This window comes from Heptranchias perlo, chromosome 19 (genome assembly GCF_035084215.1).
Source record: "Heptranchias perlo isolate sHepPer1 chromosome 19, sHepPer1.hap1, whole genome shotgun sequence".
Lineage (NCBI taxonomy): Eukaryota > Metazoa > Chordata > Chondrichthyes > Hexanchiformes > Hexanchidae > Heptranchias > Heptranchias perlo.
In genome coordinates, this window is record NC_090343.1 from 24,854,028 (window position 1) to 24,880,809 (window position 26,782).

Genomic DNA, 26,782 nt, shown 5'->3' on the forward strand with positions numbered 1-26,782 from the left:
TTGTGATGCATTCTTTTCTATCCTTCCAATGTGGTACTAGCTCACTCACTGATTCCTACTTTCAAAAACGAATCCGTTATCAGCTCCTTCCCACCAAAACACTGAACAGTTGGATGCTGTTTACTGTTAATGTCAGTAAAAGTATATCAAACCTTTGCACCACTACCAGTATCTTTAACTTTCATAAAAATTGGGAGCGCGTGCTGTAAATGAGAAGTAGCTAAGTGGCTTTTAGGGACTAATCTTCTGGCAAACAGGATTTAACGTTAACTTCTGTTTATTTATTTGATTTTCTTAATATAAGGGATCGTCTCTTTTGATATCATTAGCTCTTTCAGGAGTAGAAGCCTCCAAATTACTGTTGCCGCTATTTATGGATAAACACATTAGGTTGATCTGGCCATTGTTTGCCGATATTTTTAATGCCTCTGATAAAACAAACAGGTTAACACTGCAGTAAATAGTAGATAAAAGAATGTCTTATAAGTACATTAAATCTTCACTTGTTGATATCAGCAATGGTCATTTCCAGTTTCCTAGCTGGTTTTAATTTTGAAAAAATCTTCATTTTTAGTATCTTTCCCATCACTGAATAATCTTACAATCTATGATGTCACACACAACAGTATGAGAATTAAATGGCAACCTCAAGAAGGAGCCACTCAGTACATGATCCTGTATGAGCAAGTTTCTAGTGATGAAAGCGATGAAGGAAAAGAGGTAATTTACATTACAGCATCAAAATGTTTATGTTCTGCTTTTATATCATTAGATCGTATTTCATATTTTTCTTTAAAAAGAGTTATTAGATCAGCTCACTTCTTGATGAAAATGTTCAATAAAGTAGAGATTTGATCTAATTGTACTGAAGCTACATGGCAATTGATGTAATACTGCAGTAGCTCATAGACTAGTAGAATGTACATTTAGACTAGAGATTTCCTGCCGGGTGGATTCCTGATCTCAAGGGTGTTGTAGAGTGGACGTGAAGTCCTTCTCCTTGGAGAAGGCGGCAGAATCGAAGGCCAAGTCAACCTACACTTTTTTTACCCACCTCCTTGTCTGTTATGCAGGATAGAGCTCTCTCTATACTGCTTCAACATCATGCTTCAACCTTAACAACAACTTGCATTTATATAGTGCCTTTTAATGTAGAAAAATGTCTGAAGACACTTCACAGAAGCAATGAGATCGACACCCAGTTAATCTGTTTTTGGTGATGTTGGTTGAAGGAGTAATAATTGCCAGGACATAAAGAGAACTTTGTGCTCTTCTTTGAATAGTGATCTGTCAGTACTACACTGGCGTGTCATAGAAACATAGGAAGATTAGAAGATAGGAACAGGAGTAGGCCATTCAGCATCTTTAAGCCAGTTTCGCCATTCAGTTAGATCACGTCTGATCTGTACCTCAACTCCATTTTCCCGTCTTTACACCATATCCTTTGATACCCTTATCCAACAGAAATCTATGAATCTCAGTCTTAAAAATTTCAGTTGACCCAGCTTTTTGGGGGAACAGAGTTCTGGATTTTCACTCCCCTTTGTATGAAAAAGTGCTACCTGATTTCACTCCTAAATGGCCTAGCTCTAATTTTAAGATTATGTCCTTGTTCTGGATTCCTCCACCAGGGGAAATAGTTTCTCTGTATCTACCCTGTTGAATCCCTCGCTTAGATCATCCCTCAACTGTCTAAACTCAGGGGAATACAAACCAAGTTTATGCAATGTGTCCTCATAATTTAACCCTTTATGCCCTGGTATCATTCTGATGAATCTTCCCTGTACCCCATCCAAGGCCAATATATATTTCCTGAGGTTCAGCGCCCAAAACTGAACGCAGTACCCCAGATGGGGTCTGTACAACTGAAGCATCACTTCCTCACTTTTTTTATTCCAACCCCCTTGAAATAAAGGGGGTTGGAATACAAAAGGAGATTAACATTCTGATTACTTTTTGTACCTGTGCACTAGATTTTAATGATTTGTGTACATAGACCCCGAAATCCCTTTTCTCCTCCACAGCTCCTGGTGTCTCTCCATTAAGAAAATATTCCAATTCATCTTTCTTGAATCCAAAGTCGATGACCTCTCACTTCCCCACATTGAACTCAATCGGCAATAGTTTTGCCCTCTCAGTCTGTATGTGTCCCCTTGTAACTTTTTACTCCCATCTACACAATTTACTGTGCCTCTTAACTTGGTGTCATCTGCAAACTTGGATATACAACTCCCTATTCCTTCATCCAAGTCTTCAATATATATGGGAAAAGCTGAGGCCCCAGTACAGAAACCTAGGGAATACCAGTTCTCATATCCTGCCAATTGGAGAATGTTCCCTTTATCCTTACTGCCTGTCTCCTACCTCCCAATCAATTACCAACCCATGTCACAAGGTTACTTGTTGTTGTCAGCCTATGTTTTCTAATCCCGGAGAGGGCTTGAAGTCACAACCTTTTGACTCAGAGCCTAGAGTACTACCAAATGAGGCAGCATATAGGGTTCGATTTTCGCACCCCTAAGCGGGTGCGTTCGTGGCAGGGGGGCTCCGAAAATCGGGGATTCCCAGGGCGGGCACGGAGCCCGGCTCCAACCCGCCCACTTCCGGGTTCCCCAGTGACGCGCTTAAATGTGCGCGCAGCCCCCGCATGTGGGACTCCCGCCGGCAATTAAAGCCGGCGGGATGCCACTTAAAGTAATTAACCAGGTACTTCAGGTCGTTCACAAACCTGATTGACCTGATATTTTAGGAGTGGTGGGATTTTCAAGTCAACTGGGACTGTTTTCCGTACTGGGGGAAACACTCCCAGTTGAAATGGATGTGTTGCAGCCATCAGCCTGTGGCAGCTGCAAAGGTCCATTTGACAGGTGGGGTGGGGGAGACCCTCACTCATTGCAGGAGGCCACTCTGTCACTTTGGACAAAGTTTGGCCTCCACCACCTCCTCCTAACAATAAAATTCACAAACTTGCAACCTCAACCCCGGTGTGCAGACACGTTTACCTACCTTGCGGACCCCCTCAAACGTACATCTTCCGGATGGGGGCCGCCGTAGCTGCAGTCATGACCTCCTCGGAGGGCGAACAGCATCACCAGCCTCGCCAGCCGCGCCGTCCACCTCTGACACGTGGAGCTCCTCAACACAGTGCTGTGACACATCCACCTGCACAGCAGGAGGGAGGGCAATGGCAGAGAGAGATGCTTCGCAGAAGACACTACCCTCGCCACAGGGTCCACAGGCCGAGGCTCAGCTTCCTGGACCTCTCTGAACAGCAGTGCACATGGAGGCTCAGAGTCACTCGACATGTAGTCGTGGACATCTGCAGCCTCCTTCATGCCGAGCTCCATCTTCTTACCTGTCACTGTCAAAGTCATCACTGCCCTCAACAACTTCTCCTTCGCATCCTTCCAGGGTGCCACCGGGGACATCGCCGACATCTCTGTCGTCTGCACAAAAGAGCCCTGCAAGTACACCTACACCCACTTTGCAGTGACACAATGGGTGGCATCAGTTGTGGGTCTTCATAGTGATCCTCAGGAAAGGGCATTATTGCACAAACCAGACAAGATTCGCAAAGACGTGGCAGTAGTGGTGACAATATAATATATAATATGTAATGTGAGTTGATCAGAAATTAAATATAAGTAAAAACCATGACAAACCTTCAAACACCCTTGTGCATCCCCTTCATGCTCACGACACATTTGCCTTACGCTTCCTACTGCACATATGTGATGCATGCCCTGTGGCTGCAGCACAGGTAGTGGCAGGTTGAGTGAGGCTGACCAGGAAAGAGATGCATGAGAGGGTGAGTATGAGATAGAGCCATGAGATTGTATGAGGATTGGGTTGAGTGGTAGTGGTGGGATGAGTACTGGCGAGGTGAGTAAGTGCAGGTAAGAAGAGGATGAGCTTTGAGTGGGTGTGAGGGGTGATGTTAGAGTAGTGTTGGCAGTGCAGAAGGAGATGTGGGGTGGGGGCGGTGATGTGGCAGACGGAGTGTAGGGGAATGAGTAAGTGTACTCCCTTCGGTCATTGAAGCGCCCCCTGCACTGTATGCTGGTGTGCGATATGTTGGTGGTGCAGGTGACCTCTTCTGCCAAGTCGAGCCAGGCCTTCTTGGTGGCAGAGACAGGCCACTTCCACCCGCCTGCCAGGGAGAAGATCTCTGTCCTCCCCCCTCCTCCTCACCCCATCCAATAAGACCTGGAGTGAGGCATCATTAAACCTGAGAGCAGCCTTCAACCTGGGAGCAGCCTTCCCCCTGGGCTGCTCCATGCTGTAATTTTGCCTATTTTCTGCAGCATCAGTCAGTGGAGGACTGCCCCTTTAAATAGGGCTCCTCCGGCTGACAGCCTATGCTGCGCCTGCACAGTCCACCCGCTGCGCAGCTTTCCAGCGCGAAACCCGGAAGCAAAGGTAAGTACCTTCAATCCAGATGCGATTGCGTGCGGAGCACCCTGATTTCACTGGGCGCGTTACCCATGTGCCCAGTCGACCCCCCGCTGCCAACCTGCCGCCCTCCTAATATTGGGCCCATAATCTTTGTGTGCTAGGTTGGAATAATCTGTTGGCGGGAACCCATAGAAATAGAGCCACAGCCTGTAATGTGGGCTTATAGTACATTTATGGACTAACTTCAGCTTTTAGCTGACTGTAGCTCCTGAAGCATGACACAAATATTATCATTACTATTCAAAGTTTAAAATAATAATTTACCGTGGATTATGGAAGAAAGATCGGCCACTGTTTAATGATAAGTAATTGCTAATGTTACTTTCAAAATATTCAAACTAGATTATTTTTGTAATAATAGGTGAGAGTTGATGCTCAGTACACAGATCTTGAAATAGAAGGTCTCTCTCCAAGTGCAGAGTATGTTGTAACGGCTTATGCATTATATGGAGAGGAAACAAGTGAACCAGTGACTGCACAGCAAGCAACACGTGAGTCTGATCAAGCCTGTGATTCTGTACAATTTTGTGGGTTGTGTAATCGATTTGCATCACTTGGCATAACATTTTGCACCTTCCCTGCCATTTTACTATATTTCTCCTATTGAGGTTTCCCTGAATCACTTCTTGACTAAGAGGGTGAGTAGATGGCCTATTCGAAGTGTTCTGTCAGTTCCAGTCATAAATCAATGACTCCAGGAAAAGTGCAATAATAACATGGTTTGATCACCCCCAATTCTCCCTATCCTCACTCTGGGAAATTTACCTCCAGTCAATATCTCCCACAGATCACTTGGTTGAATTGGGAACTGACCATGTGGTGACATTGCTGTTCACATCTTTGGTGTGACAGGTCATTGCACAAATGTGTTACATTGCTGGGTGCTTAAATGATAAGGCTTAGGCCTATCATTACAGGCTCTCTTTGGCATCAATTTATACAGTCCAGCTTTTCAGTTATACTCTTGTTAATCACCTCTTGACCAGTGTTGCTTATGGTTTCGATTAGTTACATTTAGCTTCCTTTGCAGTACATCTCTTTCATGTCGAAAAGAGCATACAGAAAATTTCTGCAATCTTGATGAAAATTACAACATCTACACAATTGAAAGTCTTGCCTCTAGTACATGTTTGTCACATTGTTACAATGAGAAAAATAATTGAACAGAACGATACAGACACCAGAATGAGAAAAGTGTGTGACAGCCAGGCAGAGAGACAGAGAGAGAGAGAAACAGACACACACACAAAGAATTAGGGAATGGATAAAGAGCAAACACATTTACAAGAAAAAAAATCTTTTTTTACCCTTGCCATGAGAAATCAACTATGTTATAATACATCATATGTACATGATATAACAACCACTATTATTTGCATTTATATAGTGCCTTTAACATAGAAAAATGTCCCAAGATGGTTTACAGAGGCATAGGGAAAATGGATACTGAGCCAAAGAAGGAGAGATTAGGAGGGGTGACCAAAAGCTTGGTCAAAGAAGTGGGTTTTAAGAAGGATCTTAAAGGAGAAGAGGGAAGTGGGGGGGATTAGGGAGGGAATTCCAAAGAGTGCAGCTGAAGGAATGGTAGGGTGAAGGAAGTGGGGGGATGCATAAGAGGCCAGAGTCAGAGGGGCAGAGAGTACCAAAGCAGAGATCCTGTGCAACCAGCTACAAACCAAGTGTAAAACTGCCTGGACTCACAAAGACTGACTGTTGGGAAGATTTGTTTTTAGTAGGACGTCAAGGTAGCTGGTCTTGGTAAGCATTAAGTTAGAACATGCCCATTTTATTTAGTTGGCTTTTGAAATACTATGTTATTTATTTGTAGTATCACTGAATCCCCCAACAAACGTACATCTCACTGAACTCCATCACAGTAGTGTTAAAGTAAACTGGAAGACAGCTTCTAGGAAAGTGAACGGTCATCGTATCATGTATGTAACGACCAGTGGGAATGACCCCAAACAGGTGAGATTTATGTTGGGCTGCTCAACACTTATTTCTATTCAGTTTGTTAAAAGCTTTTATTAAGCAATCTGTCTGCCACTCACTCTAGGTTACTCCAACGCCCTGAGACTATCATTCATTGTCACTTAGTCCCTGGATCAGGGTCTATGGTGAACTTGTGATGACATACATACAATGCCAATAAATGAATGATTGGTTGACTTGGCACTAATACTTTTTAAACATTCTCCAAATCTTGGGAGCTCTCAGTCTGATGATGAGCCTCATGTTTTTCTGACTGTGCATTGTCATCCTTACATAATACCATGAGAAATCAACTATGTTGTAATACATTGTATGTACATGATATAACAACTACTATTATTTGCATTTACATAGTGCCTTAAACATAGAAAAATGTCCCAAGTTGGTTTTTCAGAGGCATAAGGAAAATGGATACTGAGCCAAAGAAGGAGAGATTAGGAGGGGTGACCAAAGCTTGGATTTTTTATGGAAACTGCTTTTCCAACCAATGTTCTCTCTTCCCCGCCCCCCCCCTCCCGCCTACACACACACACACACACACACACACACACACACACACACACGTGTTAATGCCATATTGGGGGTCGGATGCAAAGGCATTGAATGACATCCTTTACCTAGTCCAAGCCTCTATCTTTCACGTATGAGCCCTGACAGCAAGTGTTGACAGGCTTTTTCACTGTGAAGAAGATCACAGCTGAACCTGCTTCTGTCCTCACCTGATGTCCATGTGTGTGCACTTCCTGCGAGGGTTGCTGGTTTGCAATCAGGAGCAGGAACCCTGGTTGGCTGATTCTGTTTTTTTCCCCTTCTTAACCCACCAAGCTGAGATCAGCTAACTGAGCACATGTGAGGGATTGAAGCTGGGATCTTCTTGCTTTATATGGCTCAGCCACTCACTGGATAAACTCAATGAGCTTTGTATGTGGAATCTTTTATAATTGGGTATTCACCTTTGCCTTTTTTAAATTCCAGGTTGAAGTTGCTGGGAACATTACAAATGTACTTTTGAAAAACCTGACTTCATTGACAAAGTATGTGATTACTGTACTTTCTATTTATGATACTGGGTCCTCTGTGCCTGTTACTATCACTGCTGAAACATGTATGTATTTTCATATCTAGCATTCATTGCTTATAGTTTCTTATGATTTGATTTTAAAAAGAACCAGTTATATGTGAGTAAAGGTAATATCATGTGTTTTTATTCTTAGTTAAGGTTCCACCTCCATCAGATCTGAAAGTCACTGAATTTTCAGGCACCAGTTTAATGATTACATGGAAACATGCAGCCAGTGATGTCGTTCTGTATAAAATAAAATGGATTCCACTTAGCGGAGGAAAATTAAAAGAGGTCCGTGTTACATATTTAGCCAATTAATTTGTGCCGACTGTCATTAATATCTGAAGGGGTTCTATATCCTGAAACAGTCCAACCTTTTAATGCATTGAGACAGTATTCTGTTTGTTAACCAATGTGGGTTATGTTCCTTTTTTGCCTCATTTTGATTGGTTATTGCATTGAGCAGTAGTGGGAAAGGTGCAAGAGGCTGACTCGAAGGGCTGAACTAATAGCTGACATTTCTAGCACTGGACACGTTGAATGGCAGCTGGGTTCTTTTTAATTCAAGGAAGAACCTGAATGAAATGAAGAGAATTGGGATCTCTTGGAGCCTCTGCTGCAGAGCAGAAAAGAACCAGGGAAAGATTGTGGCCTTGAAATTACTCTGTGTGGGACAAAAAGTGTGAACACATTTATTTGAAATTCCTCACAAATTGCAGAGAGATGAACATGTTAAACAATCAGACACCATTTTCCGACAGGATAGTTTGAGGCCTGAGCCTTCTGCAGGCAAAGACTTTTCACTGAGAGCCAAGGATAAAGCCTGTCAAGGGTGGAAGAACAGTTATTTTTCTGCAGCCCTCCAGAGAACACTGCTTCCCTAATTCTCTTCTGGAGAAAGGGGAAAAGGAGGGGAAAAAAAACGATTTTTCTGTAGTTAGTTCTATGTTAATTTTATTTAAAACTTGAGTTGATTTTGAAAGAATGGGATAGAAATACAAGATGACAAAATCTCCCTTATGGATATCAAATGTCCCTGAAATCAGGAACTTAGCTCCTTAATGCTGCCTACTAAAAGTAGGAAAGTCAATATTTATTTGTTGTAACCAAAGTTCTACGTATCTCCTTCATCTTCTTACATTGGAAACAGTTTCCCCATTTTAACAACCCATATTACACTGAGAGGTAGGGGGGTGGGTGCACAGGCCAAATTTCCATAAAAATTTGTGAGCCCTGACTCGAAGTTACTGGCCCAAATTTCTACAAGAATTGCACTTACTTTCTTGCCGTTCAGCTGGGTCCTCGGCTGACTGTTCTACTTTCTTTGTTTCTTAAGACTTCTTTACCAATTCTCTTTCCTTCCACCCCTTTTTTTCACTTAAGATATTTTTTCCTTTTTTTTTGCAATTTCATTTGCTTTTTTAAAATTTTCCTTTATTTCAATCTATCCACTGCACAAGCATCGGGAGCTGGCTCCCAGAATCCAAATTAAAAGACCAAATTAACGGCTCTGAAAAGAAAACATTAAGCACTTGTAAGATTAAACAGTTAGCCAGTGATCACAAAGCAAAACGGATGTGTTTGATACGATATTAGTTACATTTGCATAAAACATTCATCACCATCCTGTACTGTTCTGAATAAATAAGTTGAATTTCTGTATTTTGGAACTAATCAAAATTAATTTCTATTTAATATCTTTTAATAATTAAAATAAGAGGACACGTGTAAATCTTTGTCTTGTTAAAAAGAGAAAAATTGCAGATGCTGGAAATGTGAAGTAAAAATAGAAAATTATGGAAATGTATAGGAGAACTGTCAGCATCTATAAATAGAACTGTTGAGGAAGGGCCCATGCCCGAAATGTCAATGTCTTTTCTTTTTTCATGTGCTGACAAGCCTGCTGTAAATTTCTGTCTTGTTATTTTGCTTACAGCTCGATGTCAAAGGGAACATGGACACAGCAGTGTTAGAGGGTCTGGAGAAGGACACAGAATATCAAGTGTCGCTGTCTGCACTGTACAATGACACAGCAAAAAGCAATGCTATTGTTCTGCGCTATAACACATGTAGGTGGTTTGCTTTAAAGAGGTAGCATTCAGTACCCTAAAAAAAACATTAATATTTTTGCATAGATTGAAATGGACGTTGCTGTCAGTATTAAATCATTACCTTTGGATCTGTTTACAATGTAGAAGGCTGGCGTTTGGATCATTTTAACTACATGCTACTGGTGTAAAACAACCTTTTACACACACATTCCATTGAAAATTAGTTGCGCTTTTGTCAACATTATAACAGTGAAGGTATTGCAAAAGTACTTCATTGGCTATGAAGAGCTTTTGATGGCCTGAGGGTGTGAAAGGCATTATATAAATCCAACTTTGTTCTTTCTTTCTGACGAGAATTAAAAAGTACCCTGATTGAAAGGATGGTCCATACGTTGCCCTTGTTCATTAGAGTTTTCAAACTGGCATCCCCATGGTGATCAGATCTCTGCCTGTCTGTCATCAGATTTCTGTATTTGTTGACTTACTAACACATTGGGGTCGATTTTAGCCCCTAGTAGGTTTCGAGTGGGCAGGGGGTGGGTCAAGTGGAAAACATACTTGCAGGCATAAGTTTGCTAATAATCTCTTGTAAATGCCTTCTGGAAGTCCATTTAGGCAACATGCATAGACACTCCCCTATTCACTTTTGATGAGTACAAACATTAAAAAACAACAGGAAAATGGTCCTGATTTTTAAAAAGCAGGTATGTCACTGGTGCTTTATGCTAGTAAGCTGTGCGGGTTTATTTGGTTTACCTCCAGGAGAACCCCTGCATGCACCTGGAAGTCCCTAACCCTTGGCTATTGCTAGTCTGTGCCTAAGTTCTCTGAATTTAGATTAATGGGAGTGTGCAATTCATATTGGGCTAACAAAAACTCTAGGGCCTGATACTTGCGGGGAGCAAGTGAGGGGAGAGGTTTTGCGGCCGGGAAACCTGGAGGACCTGCCAAATTTAACGGCAAGACCTGATTTAAATTTTTTCAATCCATTTCCCTGCCGCAGCAAGCCAGATTGAGAGGCTGGCAGCGGAGTGGAGGGAGGGAGAGAGATCGCGGGTCGGACATCAGGGGCTGAGTCGGAGATCGCAGGTCGAACATAGGAGGGGTGAGTCGGAGATTACGGGTTGGACATTGTGGGGGGGGGTCAGAGATCACGGGGAAGTTAACGGGTTTGCGTGGTGGGCTGGGGGCAAGCTCCTCCTGGCCCACATACAGTGTTGGAAAGGTTCCATGCAGCCGTTCTCGTCTTCCTTCAACTGCTAGGTTTCCCGAGGCCTGGGAAACCCAACCGGCCATCATTAAATGTGAAAGAGAGCTAAAATGTGAGGCATGCAGCCTCATTAAAATATTTAAATGATTGGCCTGCCTCCGGAGAGCGGGTTAATTGTCCTCCCTCAACCCGCCTCCGTTAAAACCGAATGTGACTAAAAAAACAGCCATTACGATTCCAATGCTTTCCTGGCTGGCCTCTCACCTTGCACCCTCTGTAAACTTGAGCTCACCCAAAACCCTGCCTGTATCCTAACTCACACCAAGTCCCATTCGCCCATTACCCCTGAGCTCACTGACTTACATTGCTCCCAGTTCAGCAACGTCTCGATTTTAAAATTCTCATCTTTGTTTTCAAATCCCTCTATGGCCTCGCCTCTCCCTATCTCTGTAACCTCCTCCAGCCCTGCAACCCTCTGAGATCTCTGCACTCCTCTAATTCTTGCCTCTTGTGCATCCCCGATTTTCATCGCTCCACCATTGGCGGCCGTGCCTTTGGCCCTAGGCTTTTGAATTCCTCCCCTGTACCTCCGCCTCTCTACGTTTCTCTCTTCCTTTAAGACACTCCTTAAAACCTACCTCTTTGACCAAGCTTTTGGTCACCTGTCCTAATATCTCCTTATGTGACTCGGTGTCAAATTTTGTTTGATAACACTCCTGTGAAGCACCTTGGGATGTTTTACTATGTTAAAGGTGCTATATAAATGCAAGTTGTTGTTGTTGATGTGGGTGAAAAAACTGCAGAGAGTGCTCTCGGCCTAAGCACAGATGTTCCTCCCCCATTTTAAAATTAAAAACATAAATTTGTGGAAAACAGAAGGCTACTAATTATTATTAATGATTTGTATTTATTTGATTTTCTATAAGGACACTGACTTTGAGATCTCGTTTTAAAGCGGGTTTAAAATAACTCTTAAAACTATAAATAATGGATTTCTTCTATTACTAAATGATTTTGCTGTTTGTATTATTGCTTACACATAGCAGAATACAAGTTAGTAAGCCATGGGATATGACCTAAATTTCATGCGAGCTGAACTGACAACAAATGATGAAGCTGTGCATGAATTATGGTCAACACCATAAGTGTGATATTTGCCATATCGTACAGCTCTTCATCACATATCCTATTAATACCTTGTGTTGGACATTAATAGGATAAAATATGAATGTGAATTTTAAATAAGAACTACATTTAGCACAGATTGATACTGTGAATTGTTTTTTTAGCCCCCTGTCCCCTGTTGCTAACTCTTTCAATTGTGAAATCAGCAGCAGGAAATTTGGGAAAAAAAATTAAGGTCGAAATATTATGACACAAATTTGCCTACATTTTACAAATTGTTTTTTATTTATTGCTCTTTTCCGCTTGTTATTTTAGTTTCCAGAGATCCTCCAACAAAGCTTCTTGTCGAGGCCAAGACACCAACTAGCCTCCAAATCAGCTGGGATCATCCAAGTGCAAACGTGCAGCATTACAAGATATCGTATATGACTGTTAAAGGTGACCATGCTGAAGAGACAGTAAGTGATATTTATACTGTACATCATAATGTCATTTCTATTTGATAAAAATTGCCTCAGATCATTATAGCCCTATTATTGGAAGTTCATTTTCCTTTCAAAATTTGTTTCCCTAAAATTAAAAAGCATTAAATTCAAAATAAAGAACAAACAAACAGGATGTTCAAAGTATTTAGCTGTTACAGATAATATCTTAAATATCGCTATTGATGCATCTTGATGACAGAATTATAAAGTTGAATCTCTTAAGGGACTGCTAAACAAATGTTTAGATATGTTTCTGTATGCATAATTGGATTTTTTTTGAATACTATTGGATGCCATATCACATTTCGTGCTTAGTCAGAAGATACTTTTTTTATATAACATGGGCCCTCTAAGCTCTCAAAGCCAATGTCCCTCCTATTACCACTTCAGCCTGCAGTCAATAGGGTAGCCCTCTCCTTTTTCTCTTCTCTTTTTTTCCCCTTTGTTTCTCTCTTTCTAAATCTCTCTCTCTCTCTCTCTCTCTCTCTCTTTCCCTCTCTCTCCTTTCTCTTTTTCTTTCTTTATTTTTCTCTCACTTTCTCTTCCCACAAAAAGGCTTCTCTCTCTGTCTCCTCCCACAAAAGAGTTTTTCTTTCTCTCTTCAGTCTCTAACAGGATTTCACCTACATACGAATTAAGAGCAGGAGTAGGCCATTTGGCCCCTCGAGCCTGCTCTGCCATTTGATAAGCTCATTCTTTCTCTTTCTCTTCCCCTCTCCTCTTCTTTCTTTTTCTCCATCCACCACAACATGGTTTCCTGCTCCATTCTCCTCCTGACCCATCAGTCTGTTTCCATCTCCTTTCCTCCCCCTCCAACAATATCTGTGACTCTGTTTCTGTCTGTGTGTGTGTCTCTCTCTCTCTTTCCTCTCTACCTATTCTCTGAACTGCAGAACTAATAAAATGCAGGAGTTCTTTCAGCAAAGCTGGACTCCTCCATTGGGCCTGTTGAAAGAAATGTATTCCTTCGCAAATGTGTTGAAGCCCACGCCACACATGGGAATTATAGTCATTATATTGGAAATCAATACCAGTACATGGACATTTCCTTTATTTCCATCGGGCGCTCTTACGTTGGACCTCAGAATGTACAAAGAGCTGCCATTTGACAAATTGTGAAATACTGGAGTTAAGGGTGTATCCAGAGTCCAGGATGTTCACATTGTGGAAAGAGGGAAAAGAATCCATGTTTATGGGCAAGTTATTTTTTTGTGAATCCTTTTTGAGTTTATTGTGCAATAAATTTAATTTTTAGGTGTATATGGTTCAGTGGATCATCAAAGCAGCTGTAGCTCAGGTTTGTTTTGTTGGAATGTGATTGGTTAAACTTATTTTTTGGTGAAATGTAATTGTGGAGAAAATCAAAATTTGGGAAGAAAGCTTTTGCATAATATGGTGAACAACAAAAGTTGAAAGGAGAAAAATAACCTTCACCAAAAGGGAAGAAGAAAATTGACAGACATGACAGTTACAACGTCAGTGTCAGATGTACACATTTTTATTATAAAGATCCCACAAATGGACTATGTTACAATGACCCATAGAATATGATTAGTATCCTTCTCGTGTTACTGTAAATAATTCATATGTGACGTTGTTCTTTGAGAGTTATCAGCTCATGCGCCAGTGGGATATGTATCAGATCCCACAAGTCTTCATAATTCATGATTATATTAAATCAATGAAAATTCAGATTTTCTTCAGTTTGGAAATTAACTTTGTTCCAGTGAATGGATAGTTTTATTTTTAAATGAGCACGCATTAAGTTATTAGGTGGGCGTGTACAATTTTGGTGACTTGAATTTGTCTTTGCCTTCAGAGACCCTAAAATTTGTAAAGTCGGGGTTGCAGACCAATTACCATAGCTCAGACTGCTGCATGTTCCTATTAGCCTAATAAGAAATGCAGATTCAATTCCTCCTGTCCCAACTAGAGCAGCAGGAGTCCAATGTGTATTCATTCCTAGTCTACAGAAGAAGGCATGTATCTCTTACTAGCCCCCTCCCCCATAAGATGGGCAAGGATCATATAGGTACTCCAATACTAGAGAATTGTAAACAATTTTACAACATCAAGTTATAGTCCAACAAATTTATTTTAAATTTCACAAGCTTTCGGAGGCTTCCTCCTTCCTCAGGTGAATGTTGTGGAAAATCATTGTTTACAATTGTCAACCCCAGTCCATCACCGGCATCTCCACATCAATACTAGAGAAGCAGAGATTGGATGACCGTAGAAGACAGGTAGGGATTAAAGGCCACTAGCTATGAAACAAAGGGATGTAAAATTAACATTGTTGCTCCTGCTTCTCGTGAATGAAATGAGCGCAACAATGATGAATTTAGCAGTGTGTCGGCCCGTGCCTGATACGTGCGTTCGCCCGGACTACTGCTAAATTGGCCCTGAGATTTTTTTTTAGGCGGCCCTATAAGGAACATAGCTTTAATTTAAATATTAAAATGAGGGTCCTGCTCCTGAATAAAGACCAGTTTGCTAAATTTGAGCATGGAAGCCCCTGATTCGCTGGGTCTTAACCTCCACTAGGAAGACATTGCCCTAACAATTAAGAAACATGCTGCAGAAGCACTATTTGAAGGGAGAATAACTTTTGGGAGTTCCTGCACTCTGTCAAAAGATTGCCTCCCAACATTGTTGGAACTTGGGTATTCTGTTGGGTCTGCCTTTGGGGCTGTGACAAGAGAAGCAGCGGCAGTGACAGCAGCAGCAAGGAAGATAGCAGAGGGCTGCACAGGCTGCTAGAAGAGGGCGAAGGAGGAAAGGGCGGAGGAGGCCTTACACATGAGGGTGTAAAGGAACCAGATTTCCTACCTCAACTTTACAGAAGAGCTATGTGTCAGGTGACTCCAGTTCTCCAGGGAGACAGCGACTGAGCTCTGCCACCTACTCAAGCAAGAATTGCAGACCAGTACCAGGGCATCCACAGCACTGCCTGTGGCTGTGAACTTTTATGCATTAGGCTCCTTCTAACATCCAGCAGGTGAAATCAGTAACATCTTTCAGTTTGCTGTACACAGTGCAGTCAAGGAGGTTACAAATGCACTGTATGCTAGGCACCAGGAATTCATCACCTTCCCAGTGGAGGCTGCCGAGCAGGAGGAGAATGTGGTGGGCTTTGCAAGAATTGCTGGATTTACTCAGCTGGATCATTGACTGCACCCACATGGCTCTGCATGCTCCCATATAACACCAAGCCCTCAACTACAACAGGAAGGGATTCCATTCCATAAATGAGCACTTGTGCTCAGTGTATTTCCCAGTGTAGACCTCTCTACTCTAGCCTCTAAACTATGTGGGGTGCCAGTCTCTGAGCTGGTGATTGCTTGGGCAAGGCTGAGTGACACTGGTTCTTCTGGAGGGATGTCCTCCTCTTCCTCCGGTCCTGCTGCATCCCCTAGAGTTGATGGGCGCTAAATTGGGCCGTGTAGCACCAGTTGTTTCGGCAACACACGGCCTCTCCAACATCCAAGATGGCGCCTTGGCTGCGCACGTACATTTCCAGTGTGACGTGCGCTGGACGCCATCTTGGTATAGGAGTTCGCGCATGTGCAAATACCAAATGCCAGAAGAATGCAAAGTAAAGAGAAAATGGATACAAACAGTGTGCAATGCTGATTTAAAGTGATAGACACCATTTAGGGACTTAATGCTCAACTCAACGCACAGTCTTAACCCCGACCATCTAAACGTGTCTTAGAGCGCCAGGAGGATCCCTGCCAGTGCTATTTAAAGGGACCATGCAGGATTTACAGGTTAGTGGCTGGATTATTGCTTCTGGCTGCCGAGACATTTGTAACTGTTTTTGGAGGCCTCCTATACTTGAATACTAGGACTAAGGGACATAGCCTAACATTTAGAGCCAAGACGTGCAGGGGTGAAGTTAGGAAATGCTTCTACGCTCAAAAGGTGGGAGAAGTTTGGAACGCGCTTCGGCAAACGGTAGTTGATGGTAGCTCAATTGTAAATTCTAAATCTGAGATTGATAGATTTCTGTGAACCAAGGGTATTAAGGGATATAGGGCTACGGCAGGTATATGGAGTTAGGTCACAGGTCCAGCATGATCTCATTGAATGGCGGAACAGGTTTGAAGGGCTAAATGCCACTGCCACTTGCTGCCTCCTAATATGCGCTACCTTCTCCTGCAAGAAAGCGGGACAGGTGTCTGGGTGATGTGCCTGTCATGGTTGAATAGCTGCCAGTGTGCGTGACCTGTGAGTTGTGGATGGGCGGCTTGCAACAGTGGTAGTGTAAGGGTGAGAGGAAACATTTGCTTGGAAGAGTTGAGTACTGTTGGAAAGAGTTTGTTGGTATGTGTGTGATGGGGGTGTAGTGTGTGGAGCAGTGGATGTGGCTAATGGTGCAGTTGATTGGAGACACCACTTGACAGTTGACCTCACTTAGCTTGACCACTCATATCAAAGCATTGAACTTCTTCCAGCACTGCATCCATGTTCATGATGCTGTGTGCCTGGCATTGACTGTGTCCCCTGCTGCCTCCCACTGCCTTTTGGGTATATGTCTGGAGGGCCTCTTGCCCCCCCCCCCCCCCCCCCCCCCGGGGATATGGGATGTCCCTCCTCTTGCACCAAGGCCTCTAGTGCATCAGCAGAGAACCTTGGTGCACGCACTCTTGCAGGCCTAGTACAAACTCAGGTCAGCAGATTGGTGAGGTCTGGCATGCAGATTGGAGGATGTGGGATTTAGTAGTGCGCAACCTTTATTCAATGTTTTAACATAACTCATCAGTTTGTAAACATAGGGACCCGAGCTGCATCTGTGTTTTGCATGTGCGATGTCTGATCTCCTTTCAGACTCCCTGCAGATAGCAGACTGTTATTTTCAGCAAATAACAGGTACCAGCTACGTTTAAGAGATTTTTAAGGGACAGCCTTCCTTTAAGAGATTGGAGCTTCCCCTGCTGGTGGAAAGTTTGAATTGCATTGAATCCTAGTTCAACATTGATTCGGATCGCTGCTTGCAGGTAAGTCCTCAGGCCTGACAAAAGTCTCCACCCATGTAGGGGCCATTGGGCGTGGGGTAATAGTGGATCATGCTATCCCTGTCCAATAATAGTCCTATCCAATTTTTTCTCCGTTAGGATCTGAAAGGTAAGAGAGGGAGATGGGTTAGCAGTTAAGGGCAATGGTAAACAGAGATAGATGAGTGACTTCTGAAAGCAGCAGCCTTTTGTCATGCATAGTGTGTGAGGTGAGATTTCTGAGAGAAGGGAAAGAGGTTGCGGTGCCATGAGAGATCTACTGGTATCTTTTAAAAGCACACTATTATGTTTTGAAAATTGAGTGGAAAATCGCATGCTTATAACAGAATCTATCTGATTTTTCTTCCATTAATTTCAAAGGAAAGAATATCAGGTGGGTTCTGTTATCATGATCCTTCCCGTCAGATTTTCCTTTCTATGGTCGACCTAAATGATGCTTATCATTCAGATGGATAAGACAAAAATCTACCCCACCAAGTTTGCTGCTGTGCCCCCAACTTGGGGATATTCTGAATCGCTTACATAAATGTAATGTGATTACAGGGCAGTAAGAAAAACGATCAACAGTTTCAGTTGAATTGTTCCTTGATAATCAACGTTCTTATAGTTTTCTGTTCATGCTAGCTGCTATTGAGAAAAAAAATCAAAACAAAATGGTGTGCTTTTAAAAGATGTACTGGTAGATCTCTCATGGCATTGCTCACAGTAAGTTACATTGTTTTTTAAGGACAAGAGTGTTTGTCATGTAACACAAAATGTATTGTTCTACTGCTATGGTGGAGCTGTGTTTAATTTAGTCTGTTTTTAAGGCCACAAAATCTAATTGCTGTATTCTGCAGTCAAATGGTTCATTGCTGTTGGTAACAGAAGTTTGTAGACTGGTGGCTGGTTGTAAATTCCTGACTCCAGGTGAGAAGCAACCAGGAGGGAATGATTGACTTTCTTTTCTTTTATACTCAGAAGTGTGACATAGCAAAACGTTTTATATATTGATTTATTTGACTGTTTTAAATACACGAGTGAAGAAAATGCTTTTCAAGTTTTACCCTATTAATCTTCACTTTAAAATCCTGTCAATTTGCCCTGAAATTAAAATCTGGTTCAACCTGAATTTTAGATATTATTTTTAGCTCTTAATTGAAATTAACATGCCTCAATTCATCTGCCCTGTGTGTAAGTCATGTTGATTGATTTAATTTAACAGTATGTTTGTAGCACCAGAAAAATCAGCCATTGATTTTTGTCTCCTGAGACTTTAAAAAAATGATTAAATTAAAACGTTCAGATTGAGTATTGCATAAAATACGCATTATTGGTACACCTTAATTAGATATGAAGCAGTTTAAGAGTTTTCAACCACATTTAACACACAACAAGCAAAAGGATGATGTTTGATTTCATTTTATTTTTAAATGAGCAAAGCCTGAACATTCGTTAAATAAAATTCTCCAATATTCCAGATCACGCCTGTTAAGAGAAACAACATAATTATACAGCCACTAATCTCTGACACCGTGTATAAGGTGACAGTTACTGCTGTCTACGCTTCAGGTGATGAGGCCACTACATCCGGAGAGGGCAAAACCTGTAAGTATAATGATGTCAGGTTGCACTTCATGAACTTTCTTAGCTCACTATCTTGGATATGATGATTTCACAATAAACAAGAGTATAGTAAAGTATCTGCAGAGGTATCTAATCTAAATGGCAAGCTGTTGATCATTTTTGTCATAATAGGTTATCAAGACAAGGGACTTGAGGGCCATTTTTCAAGAAATATCTAATGGAGGTGCAGTTTCTGTTTTTGTTTGTATTTTCTTCAAATCCACATCTCAGCTATTTTCAGAGCATAAGAAATAGGAGCAGGAGTAGGCCATATGGCCCCTTGAGCCTGCTCTGCCATTCAGTAAGATTATGGCTGATCTTCTACCTCAACTCCACTTTTCCGCCATATCCCTTGATTCCCTTAGTGTCCAAAAATCTATTGATCTTAGTCTTGAAAATACTCAACGACTGAGCATTCTCAGCCCTCTGAGGTAGAGAATTCCAAAGATTCACAGTCCTCTGAGTGAAGAAATTTTTCCTCATCTCGGTCCTAAATGGTCACCCCCTTATCTTGAGACTATAACTCCTTGTTCTAGACTTTCCAGCCAGGGGAAACAACCTCTCAGCATCTACCCTGTCAAGTACTCTAAGAATTTTATACTTTTCAATGAGATCACCTCTCATTCTTCTAAACTCCAGAGAATATAGGCCCATTCTACACAATCTCTCCTCATAGGACAACCCTCTCATCCCAGGAATCAATCTAGTGACCCTTCATTGCACCATTTTTAAGGCAAGTATATCCTTCCTTAGGTAAGGAGACCAAAACTGTACACAGTACTCCAGGTGAGGTCTCACTAGAACCCTATATAATTGCAGCAAGACTTCCTTACTCTTATACTCCAACCCCCTTGCAATAAAGGCTAATGTAGTATTTGCCGTCCTAATTGCCTGCTGTACCTGCATTTTAACTTTTTGTAATTCATCTACAAGGACATCCAAATCCTTCTGACTACAACATTTCTTAGTCTCTCACCTTTTCAAAAATATTCTGCTTTTCTATTCTTCCTACCAAAATGGATAATTTCACATTTCCCCACATTATACTCCATCTGCCACCTTCTCGCCCACTCACTTAACCTGTCTATATCCCTTTGCAGCCTCTTTGTGTCCTTCTCACAGAACCCTTTTGCTGATTCTGAAACATTCACATTTTTACAAGATGCTTTTATATTTCAATGCCGGTTTTGGCGGCACTGCTGTATAAACCTTCCAGTGCTGTGCTCACCCATTTGCACTTCCACCTAGTGCTATTCTCTATCAGACGCCAGACAGAAGCAGAAATGATAAATCTGGCAGAAGCTCCTAAGGTTCATAGAACAGGGAGGCCATGAAAATACACTGTGGAATAGTAACATATTAACCTGACGGGCTTGTCTCAAATTACTCTCTTTGGACGTATTCACCCATCTATTTTAAAGTTTCAAGCCTGGCCACCAAGCAAGAGGACTTACTACTGTATCAGTGAGGGAACCTTTGTTGCCATTTGTTTAAATATAAAATGTCTATAAAATTAGTCTCTGCATCTGTTTAATTATATGAATGACCCAAGAATATAGTGTTCACATTATAGCTGCTAACATTAGGGCAAACAGAAAAAGCCACAACTGAAAGCTGACATGTTACAAGTATCAAAAATAGTATCCTGGGAGAGACCATTGGGCTCTGGAAGCAAAATGTGTTCAATTACAAAAATAGTAGTTAAAACTTTGTGACATATAATACCATAGCATTCATGACAAATATATGGTTATCACCCTTACCAGTTTTATTTCGTCATAATTATTAGCAATTCTATATGCCAGCTGATGCTATATTAAGCTTTTTCCCCTGCAGTGCCATTTGCTCCACCAACTAACCTACGTATCTCAGAAGTATGGTACAATCACTTCCGGGTCACATGGGATAAAGCTGAAACACAACCTATGGGATACGCTGTGATTTATCAGACGGCTTCTGGTAAGTGTAGATTTCACTTTGATTTATGGAAGGGTTACATGAAGAGCTAGGATTTCTCTTTGAATTACAGGGTTGGTAGTGAAACTTTAGTTCAGGCAGAACATTCTGAATGGAAACTCACTTCACACAGCATGCCTACCTGAAATTATTAATGAATCTATATTAGTGTGAGGAAAATAAAGATACTTCTGATATCATCTATTTAGAACCATTTCACTTTTCAAGATCTTTTATTCATAAAGGGAGTGAAAGGGGAGAAGGGAAAGGAGTTTTTACAATGAGTACAAGACTACTTTCTGACCCAATATGTAAGAAGTCCAACAGGGAAGGCAGTACTGCTAGACCTAGTAATGAGAAATGAACCAGGGTACATAAGAGAAGTGAGTATGGGAGAACATCTAGGAAATAGTGATCACAATATAGTAAGTTTTAAGATAACGATTGAACTAGATATAGATAGTACAAAGACCAAAGTAATAGATTTGGGGAAAAGCGACTATGAGGGAATGAGGATGGGGCTAAGGAAGGTAAACTGGAGAAAATTATTGAGGCGAAGAGGTAGAACAGTGGTCAATATTTAAAGGAGAGCTCAATAGAGTTCAGGAAAAATATATTCCACTTAAAAAAAAAAGAACAAATTAGCCAGGAATGAGATGCTATGGATAAATAAAGAGATGTGGAAAGTACATATGCAAAGTACATAAATAGTAAAGGAGAGGATGACAAAAGGAAACACGATGAGGTTGAGAAAAAGGTAAAAAGACAAATAGGAAGGCAAAGAGGAAATATGAAATGAAAATATCAAAGAATAAAAAAAGAAATAGTGAAGTATTCTATAAGCACATAAGTCACAACAGAAGAATTAAGATTGGGATAGGGCCACTAAGGGATGAGCAAGATAAACTTACAGGAGATGGTACTGAAATAGCAGAAATATTGAATAGGTTCTCCAGTGCTTCAGTTTTCACTAAAGAGGTAACGAGGAAAAAATTGCAGTAGTGGAAGTCAGGTGCTATATTACAGTTAAGATGAAAAGAAAGGAAAAACTAGCCAAACTTGAGGAGGACAAAACCTTGGGTCAAGATGGATTGCACCCGCAGATAGAAACATAGGACCATAGGAACAGGAGTAGGTCATTCAGCCCTCGAGTCTGTTCCGCCATTCAATTAGGCCATGGTTGATCTGTACCTCAACTCCATTTACCCATCTTTGATCCATATCTATTGATACCTTTATCTAATAAAAATCTGTCGATCTCGATCTTGAAAATTTCAATTGACCCAGTACCCACCACCTTTTTGGGGAAGAGAATTCCAGATTTCCACTATCACTTGTATGAAAAACGGTTTCCTGAACGGCCTAGCTCTAATTTTATGACTGTCTCACCTTGTTCTGGGTTCCCCCACCAGAGGAAATAGCTTCTCTATATCTACTCCATCAAATCCTTTTATCATTCTAAACACCTCAGTTAAATCACCCCTCAACCTTCTAAATTCAAAAGACTAGAAGCAAAGTTTATGCAATCAGTCCTCATAATTTAACCCTGGTATAATTCTGGTGAATCTGCACCATACCCTCCCCAAGGCCAGTATATCCTTCCTAAAGTGCGTTTATCAAAATGAAAGCAGAATACAGGTGGGGTCTGACCAAGGTCTATACGACTGAAGCATAACTTCCTCCCCTTTGTATTCCTGCCCCCTTGAGATAAAGGCCACCATTCCATTAGCCTTTTTGATTACTTTTTATACCTGTACATTAGCTTTTAGTGATTTGGGTACCTGGACACCCAAATCCCATTGCATGAGACCACAATAATAATTAGGGATAGTCACTTCCTTGACTATTTATTTCAGTTATCTACATTGACAGAGGGAAATGTTTTATATGACTTAAAATGATGTCTCATATAAACTGTGTACAGTTCTAGTCACCACATTACAGGAAAGATGTGATTGCACTAGAGATGGTACAGAGGAGATTTACGAGGATGTCACCAGGACTGCAGAATTTTAGCTATGAGGAAAGATTGGATCGGCTGGGGTTGTTTTCTTTGGAACAGAGGAGGCTGAGGAGAGGTTTTAATTGAGGTATATAATATTATGAGGGGCCGAGATAGATTGGATAGGAAGGACCTATTTCCCTTAGCAGAGAGGTCAATAAGCAGAGGGCATACATTTAAAATAATTGGTAGAAGGATTAGAGGAGAGTTGAGGAGAAATCTTTTCACCCAGAGGATGGTGGAGGTCTGGAACTCACTGTCTGAAAGGATAGTAGAGGCAGAAACCCTCGTCGCATTTACTTGGCTATGCACTTGAAGTGCTGCAACCTACAAGGCTATGGACCAAGAGCTGGAAAGTGGGATTAGGCATGATGGGCTGAATGGCCTCCTTCTGCGCTGTAAATTTCTATAATTCTATGAAAGAAGGCACAGCCTGGGAAATCATCCATTTGAACTTTCACAGTACTCTTATTTCAAAACTAAAGGCTGCTCCAAGTCTTAATGATCTTGTATTGCGATCACAGTCAGATTTTTATGATTATCTAACTTTTGGTTCAATTAAGATTTATAATTTGAAAATGATCTTGGTGTTATCTTCATGGCTTCTATGCAAAAACCTGCCAAACTCACAAACCTATTCTTCAATGTTGTTTCTTTGTATATTGTAGCAAGCAATTAGGAAGGCAAATGGTATGTTGGCCTTTATTACAAGAGGATTTGAGTACAGGAGTAAAGATTTCTTACAGCAATTATATGGGGCCTTCGTGAGTCCACACTTGGAGTATTGTGTACAATTTTGTTCTCTTTACCTAAGAAAGGATATACTTGCCATAGAGGGAGTGCAACGAAGGTTCACCAAACTGATTCCTGGGATGGCGGGATTGTTGTATGAGGAGAGATTGAGTAGACAAGGCCTGTATTCTCTAGAGTTTAGAAGAATGAGAGGTGATCTCATTGAAACATACAAAATTCTTAAGGGGCTCAACAGGATAGATGCAGGGAGGATGTTTCCCCTGGCCGGAGAGTCTAGAACCAGGGGTCACAGTCTCCGAATAAGGGGTAGGCCATTTAGAACTGAGATGAGGAGAAATTTCTTTACTCAGAGGGTGGTGAATCTTTAGACTTCTCTACCCCAGAGGGCTGTGGAGGCTCAGTCATTGAGTACATTCAAACCAGAGATCGATAGATTTTTAGATATTAAAGGAATAAAGGGATATCGGGATAGTGCAGGAAAATGGCGTTGATGTACAAGATCAGCCATGATCTTGTTGAATGGCGGAGCAGGCTCGAGGAGCTGGATGACCTACTCCTGCTCCTATTTCTTACATTCTTATGAGTAGAATAATATTCTTTCCCTTGTTTGCAGGTCAGGCCACAAAAGTTATGACTGGAGAGGATGCAGACTCGATAGTAATTAAGAATGTGCAGAATGGCCTGGAATACAACATCAAAATGTTTGCAGTGTATCCAAATGGCAACAGTACTACTGTTGAAGGAAAAGCTACAACATGTATGTTCCTATGCCTTGAATATAGGACAGGTTGCAGGCAGGAGGAAATTGCAAAGCCACAATAATCAAGGGGTTCTAACTCTATAAAGTGTCAATTTGGCTCAGTTGTTAGCACTCTTGCCTCTAAGTTAGAAAGTTGGAGGTTCAAACCCTGTTCCAAGACTTGAGCACATAATCTAGGTTGCCACATCAGTGGAGTACTGAAGTGGTGCTGCATTGGCAAAGATGAGATGTTAAACTAAGGTCCTATCTGCCTGTTCAGCTGCAAGCTAAAGTTCCTATGGTACTGCTTGAAGAACAAAGAGTTCTCCTGATGTCTCAGTCAACATTCTTCCTTAACCAAAAGCAGATTATAATAACCTGCTGTTTGTTTACATAACAACAGTGACTGCACTTTGAAAGTAATGCATTGTATATGAAGTGCTTTAAGATATTTTTGAGAGGTTTGATAAAGTGCTTGTTCCCTAAGTGTCCTAATGAAGTGGAACTGCAAACAGCTTCACACTGACATTAAACTTGGAGTGTAAGTCAGGTACCAAGGCCCAAACTAACTCCACGGTGAAGCAAAGTGTGACGACCTTTCTATAGGGAGTCATTTAGCTTCTCTCCAATGTCATGTTGGCTCCTGATGCTTGATTCAGGTTGCATTTAAACTGCAATACAGCATCGTTGAAGCCAAGCCCCTTCACACTGATGCTGTCAATATAGCCTTAGCTCTACAGTACATCTAGCTCCTTATTTATTTAGCATTAATTTTCATTTGCTTTTAATATCCAACTTACTGTTGTATATCATCTTGTTGGAGGTTGTCATCCTGTTGGAGAATTTTTTAAAAGCACTCAGTTGCTGCAGTAACTTCAGCCTAAAATCTCTCACTGAGCCGTTGGACCAAATTCTTCTAATTCTTCAACTTAGAAGCGTCAAAATAGAAGCAAAGTTCAGGACAGGCAGAGCTAGTGACATAATGGGATGCCCACATCACTGATCGAATCATACAGTACCCCCTGCTTAGAACACTTAGGGGGTCATTTTCACGCATGCCGCTTTGGCTGTAAACTGGCAGAGCGGATTCCCTGCCCATTATTGAACCCATCCAATTATCACGGGCAGGTTTTATAACAGGTGGGAAATCTGCTCTGCCAGTTTACTGCCCAAGCATGAAGGTGAAAATATTTTGCTACACAATTAATAGGTGCATTTCACTGACAAATGGGATATGACAATAGGAGAGCTCTACTACATGAAAATTGCTACTAGAATCTTAACATAATATCCCATAGTTACAGTTCAACTGAATCTATTCATCATACAGATGTGAGAGTGCTGCTATCTTGCATTAGAAACTGGACACTGTCCATTGCTGAATGTTTACTTTAAGGGTTATTGTAAGATTTTGTCAGTCTCTATTTACCTAAAGTGGATGTTTTGTTTTGCAGTATACTTGAATGTAACTGATCTTAGTACCTATCAGGTCCAGTTGACCACCATGTGTGCTAAGTGGGAAGGACATGCAGGAGCCTCTACCTACAGGATTGTCTTAGAGTCACTTAAAGGTATAGTTGCTCAGAGAATTCATTGAAAATGTTCAAACTTAAGCTTGTATTTAATTTTTCTGGGTGAAGTATTTTTCAAACTATTTTCTTTGCTTCTTTAACTTTTAAAAAAAATCTATACACATCGTGGAAAGTGAATACATTTATTACATTCATTCACAAAGAGCTGGAGCTTTCTCTTGTGCAGAAGTTTAGACACTTTGAGGGGAGACATTCCACTGCATCGCTGCACCCTTGGATGTGGACTAGGATGGAACTTCCACCACCACCCCCCCCCCCCCCTTCACCCTCCACTTCTTTTACTTGGCAGTGAACCTGTACCATTTTCCTGGGATGGGGCCATTTAAATAATGGGGCTAGATGCCTGCACCTGTAGAAGTGAAAGACTAGCACCAGCCTTGCAGAGGTGGAGGAACCCAGAGTTCTGAGAAGGGGAGTAAGAGGCCACTGGGGACGAAGAGGAGAAGATAGGAAAATTAAAATTTTCTTCAGGCCCACTCTGGCAAGCTCTTGTCCTAACAGCAATAGATCCTTCTGGGATCAATTGCTGTTTGCCTTTTTAATTTTGCCTTCACTGGGCCTAGAACAAGACCCAAGCCTGCTCTCAGTAGGTCCCACTGGGCCAATCAGGAATGCATCTGGTGGGATTCTTGCAGGAGCCTGGAAATGCTCTCTCAAATTGCTGCTGGGACAGAAGAAGCATTTGCATCCCTGCCCTTCCAATCGGGATTTGCAGCTCAGTGTAAATGGGACAGAA

At 41.5% G+C, this 26,782-nt stretch overlaps 1 protein-coding gene across 2 annotated transcripts in view; it reads left to right on the top strand.

Moving 5' to 3' along the window:
* Positions 1-26,782, top strand: part of LOC137335248 (collagen alpha-1(XIV) chain-like) — a 118,709-nt gene that overhangs the window by 41,608 nt on the left and 50,319 nt on the right. For both annotated transcript variants that reach the window (XM_068000517.1, XM_068000516.1), the window contains exons 13-23: positions 575-720; positions 4,817-4,946; positions 6,284-6,423; positions 7,423-7,552; positions 7,662-7,801; positions 9,447-9,579; positions 12,212-12,354; positions 18,860-18,986; positions 20,841-20,963; positions 24,329-24,472; positions 25,909-26,025. In XM_068000517.1, coding sequence (XP_067856618.1) covers positions 575-720; positions 4,817-4,946; positions 6,284-6,423; positions 7,423-7,552; positions 7,662-7,801; positions 9,447-9,579; positions 12,212-12,354; positions 18,860-18,986; positions 20,841-20,963; positions 24,329-24,472; positions 25,909-26,025 — 1,473 coding nt within the window. The remainder of the gene's footprint in view (positions 1-574; positions 721-4,816; positions 4,947-6,283; positions 6,424-7,422; positions 7,553-7,661; positions 7,802-9,446; positions 9,580-12,211; positions 12,355-18,859; positions 18,987-20,840; positions 20,964-24,328; positions 24,473-25,908; positions 26,026-26,782) is intronic.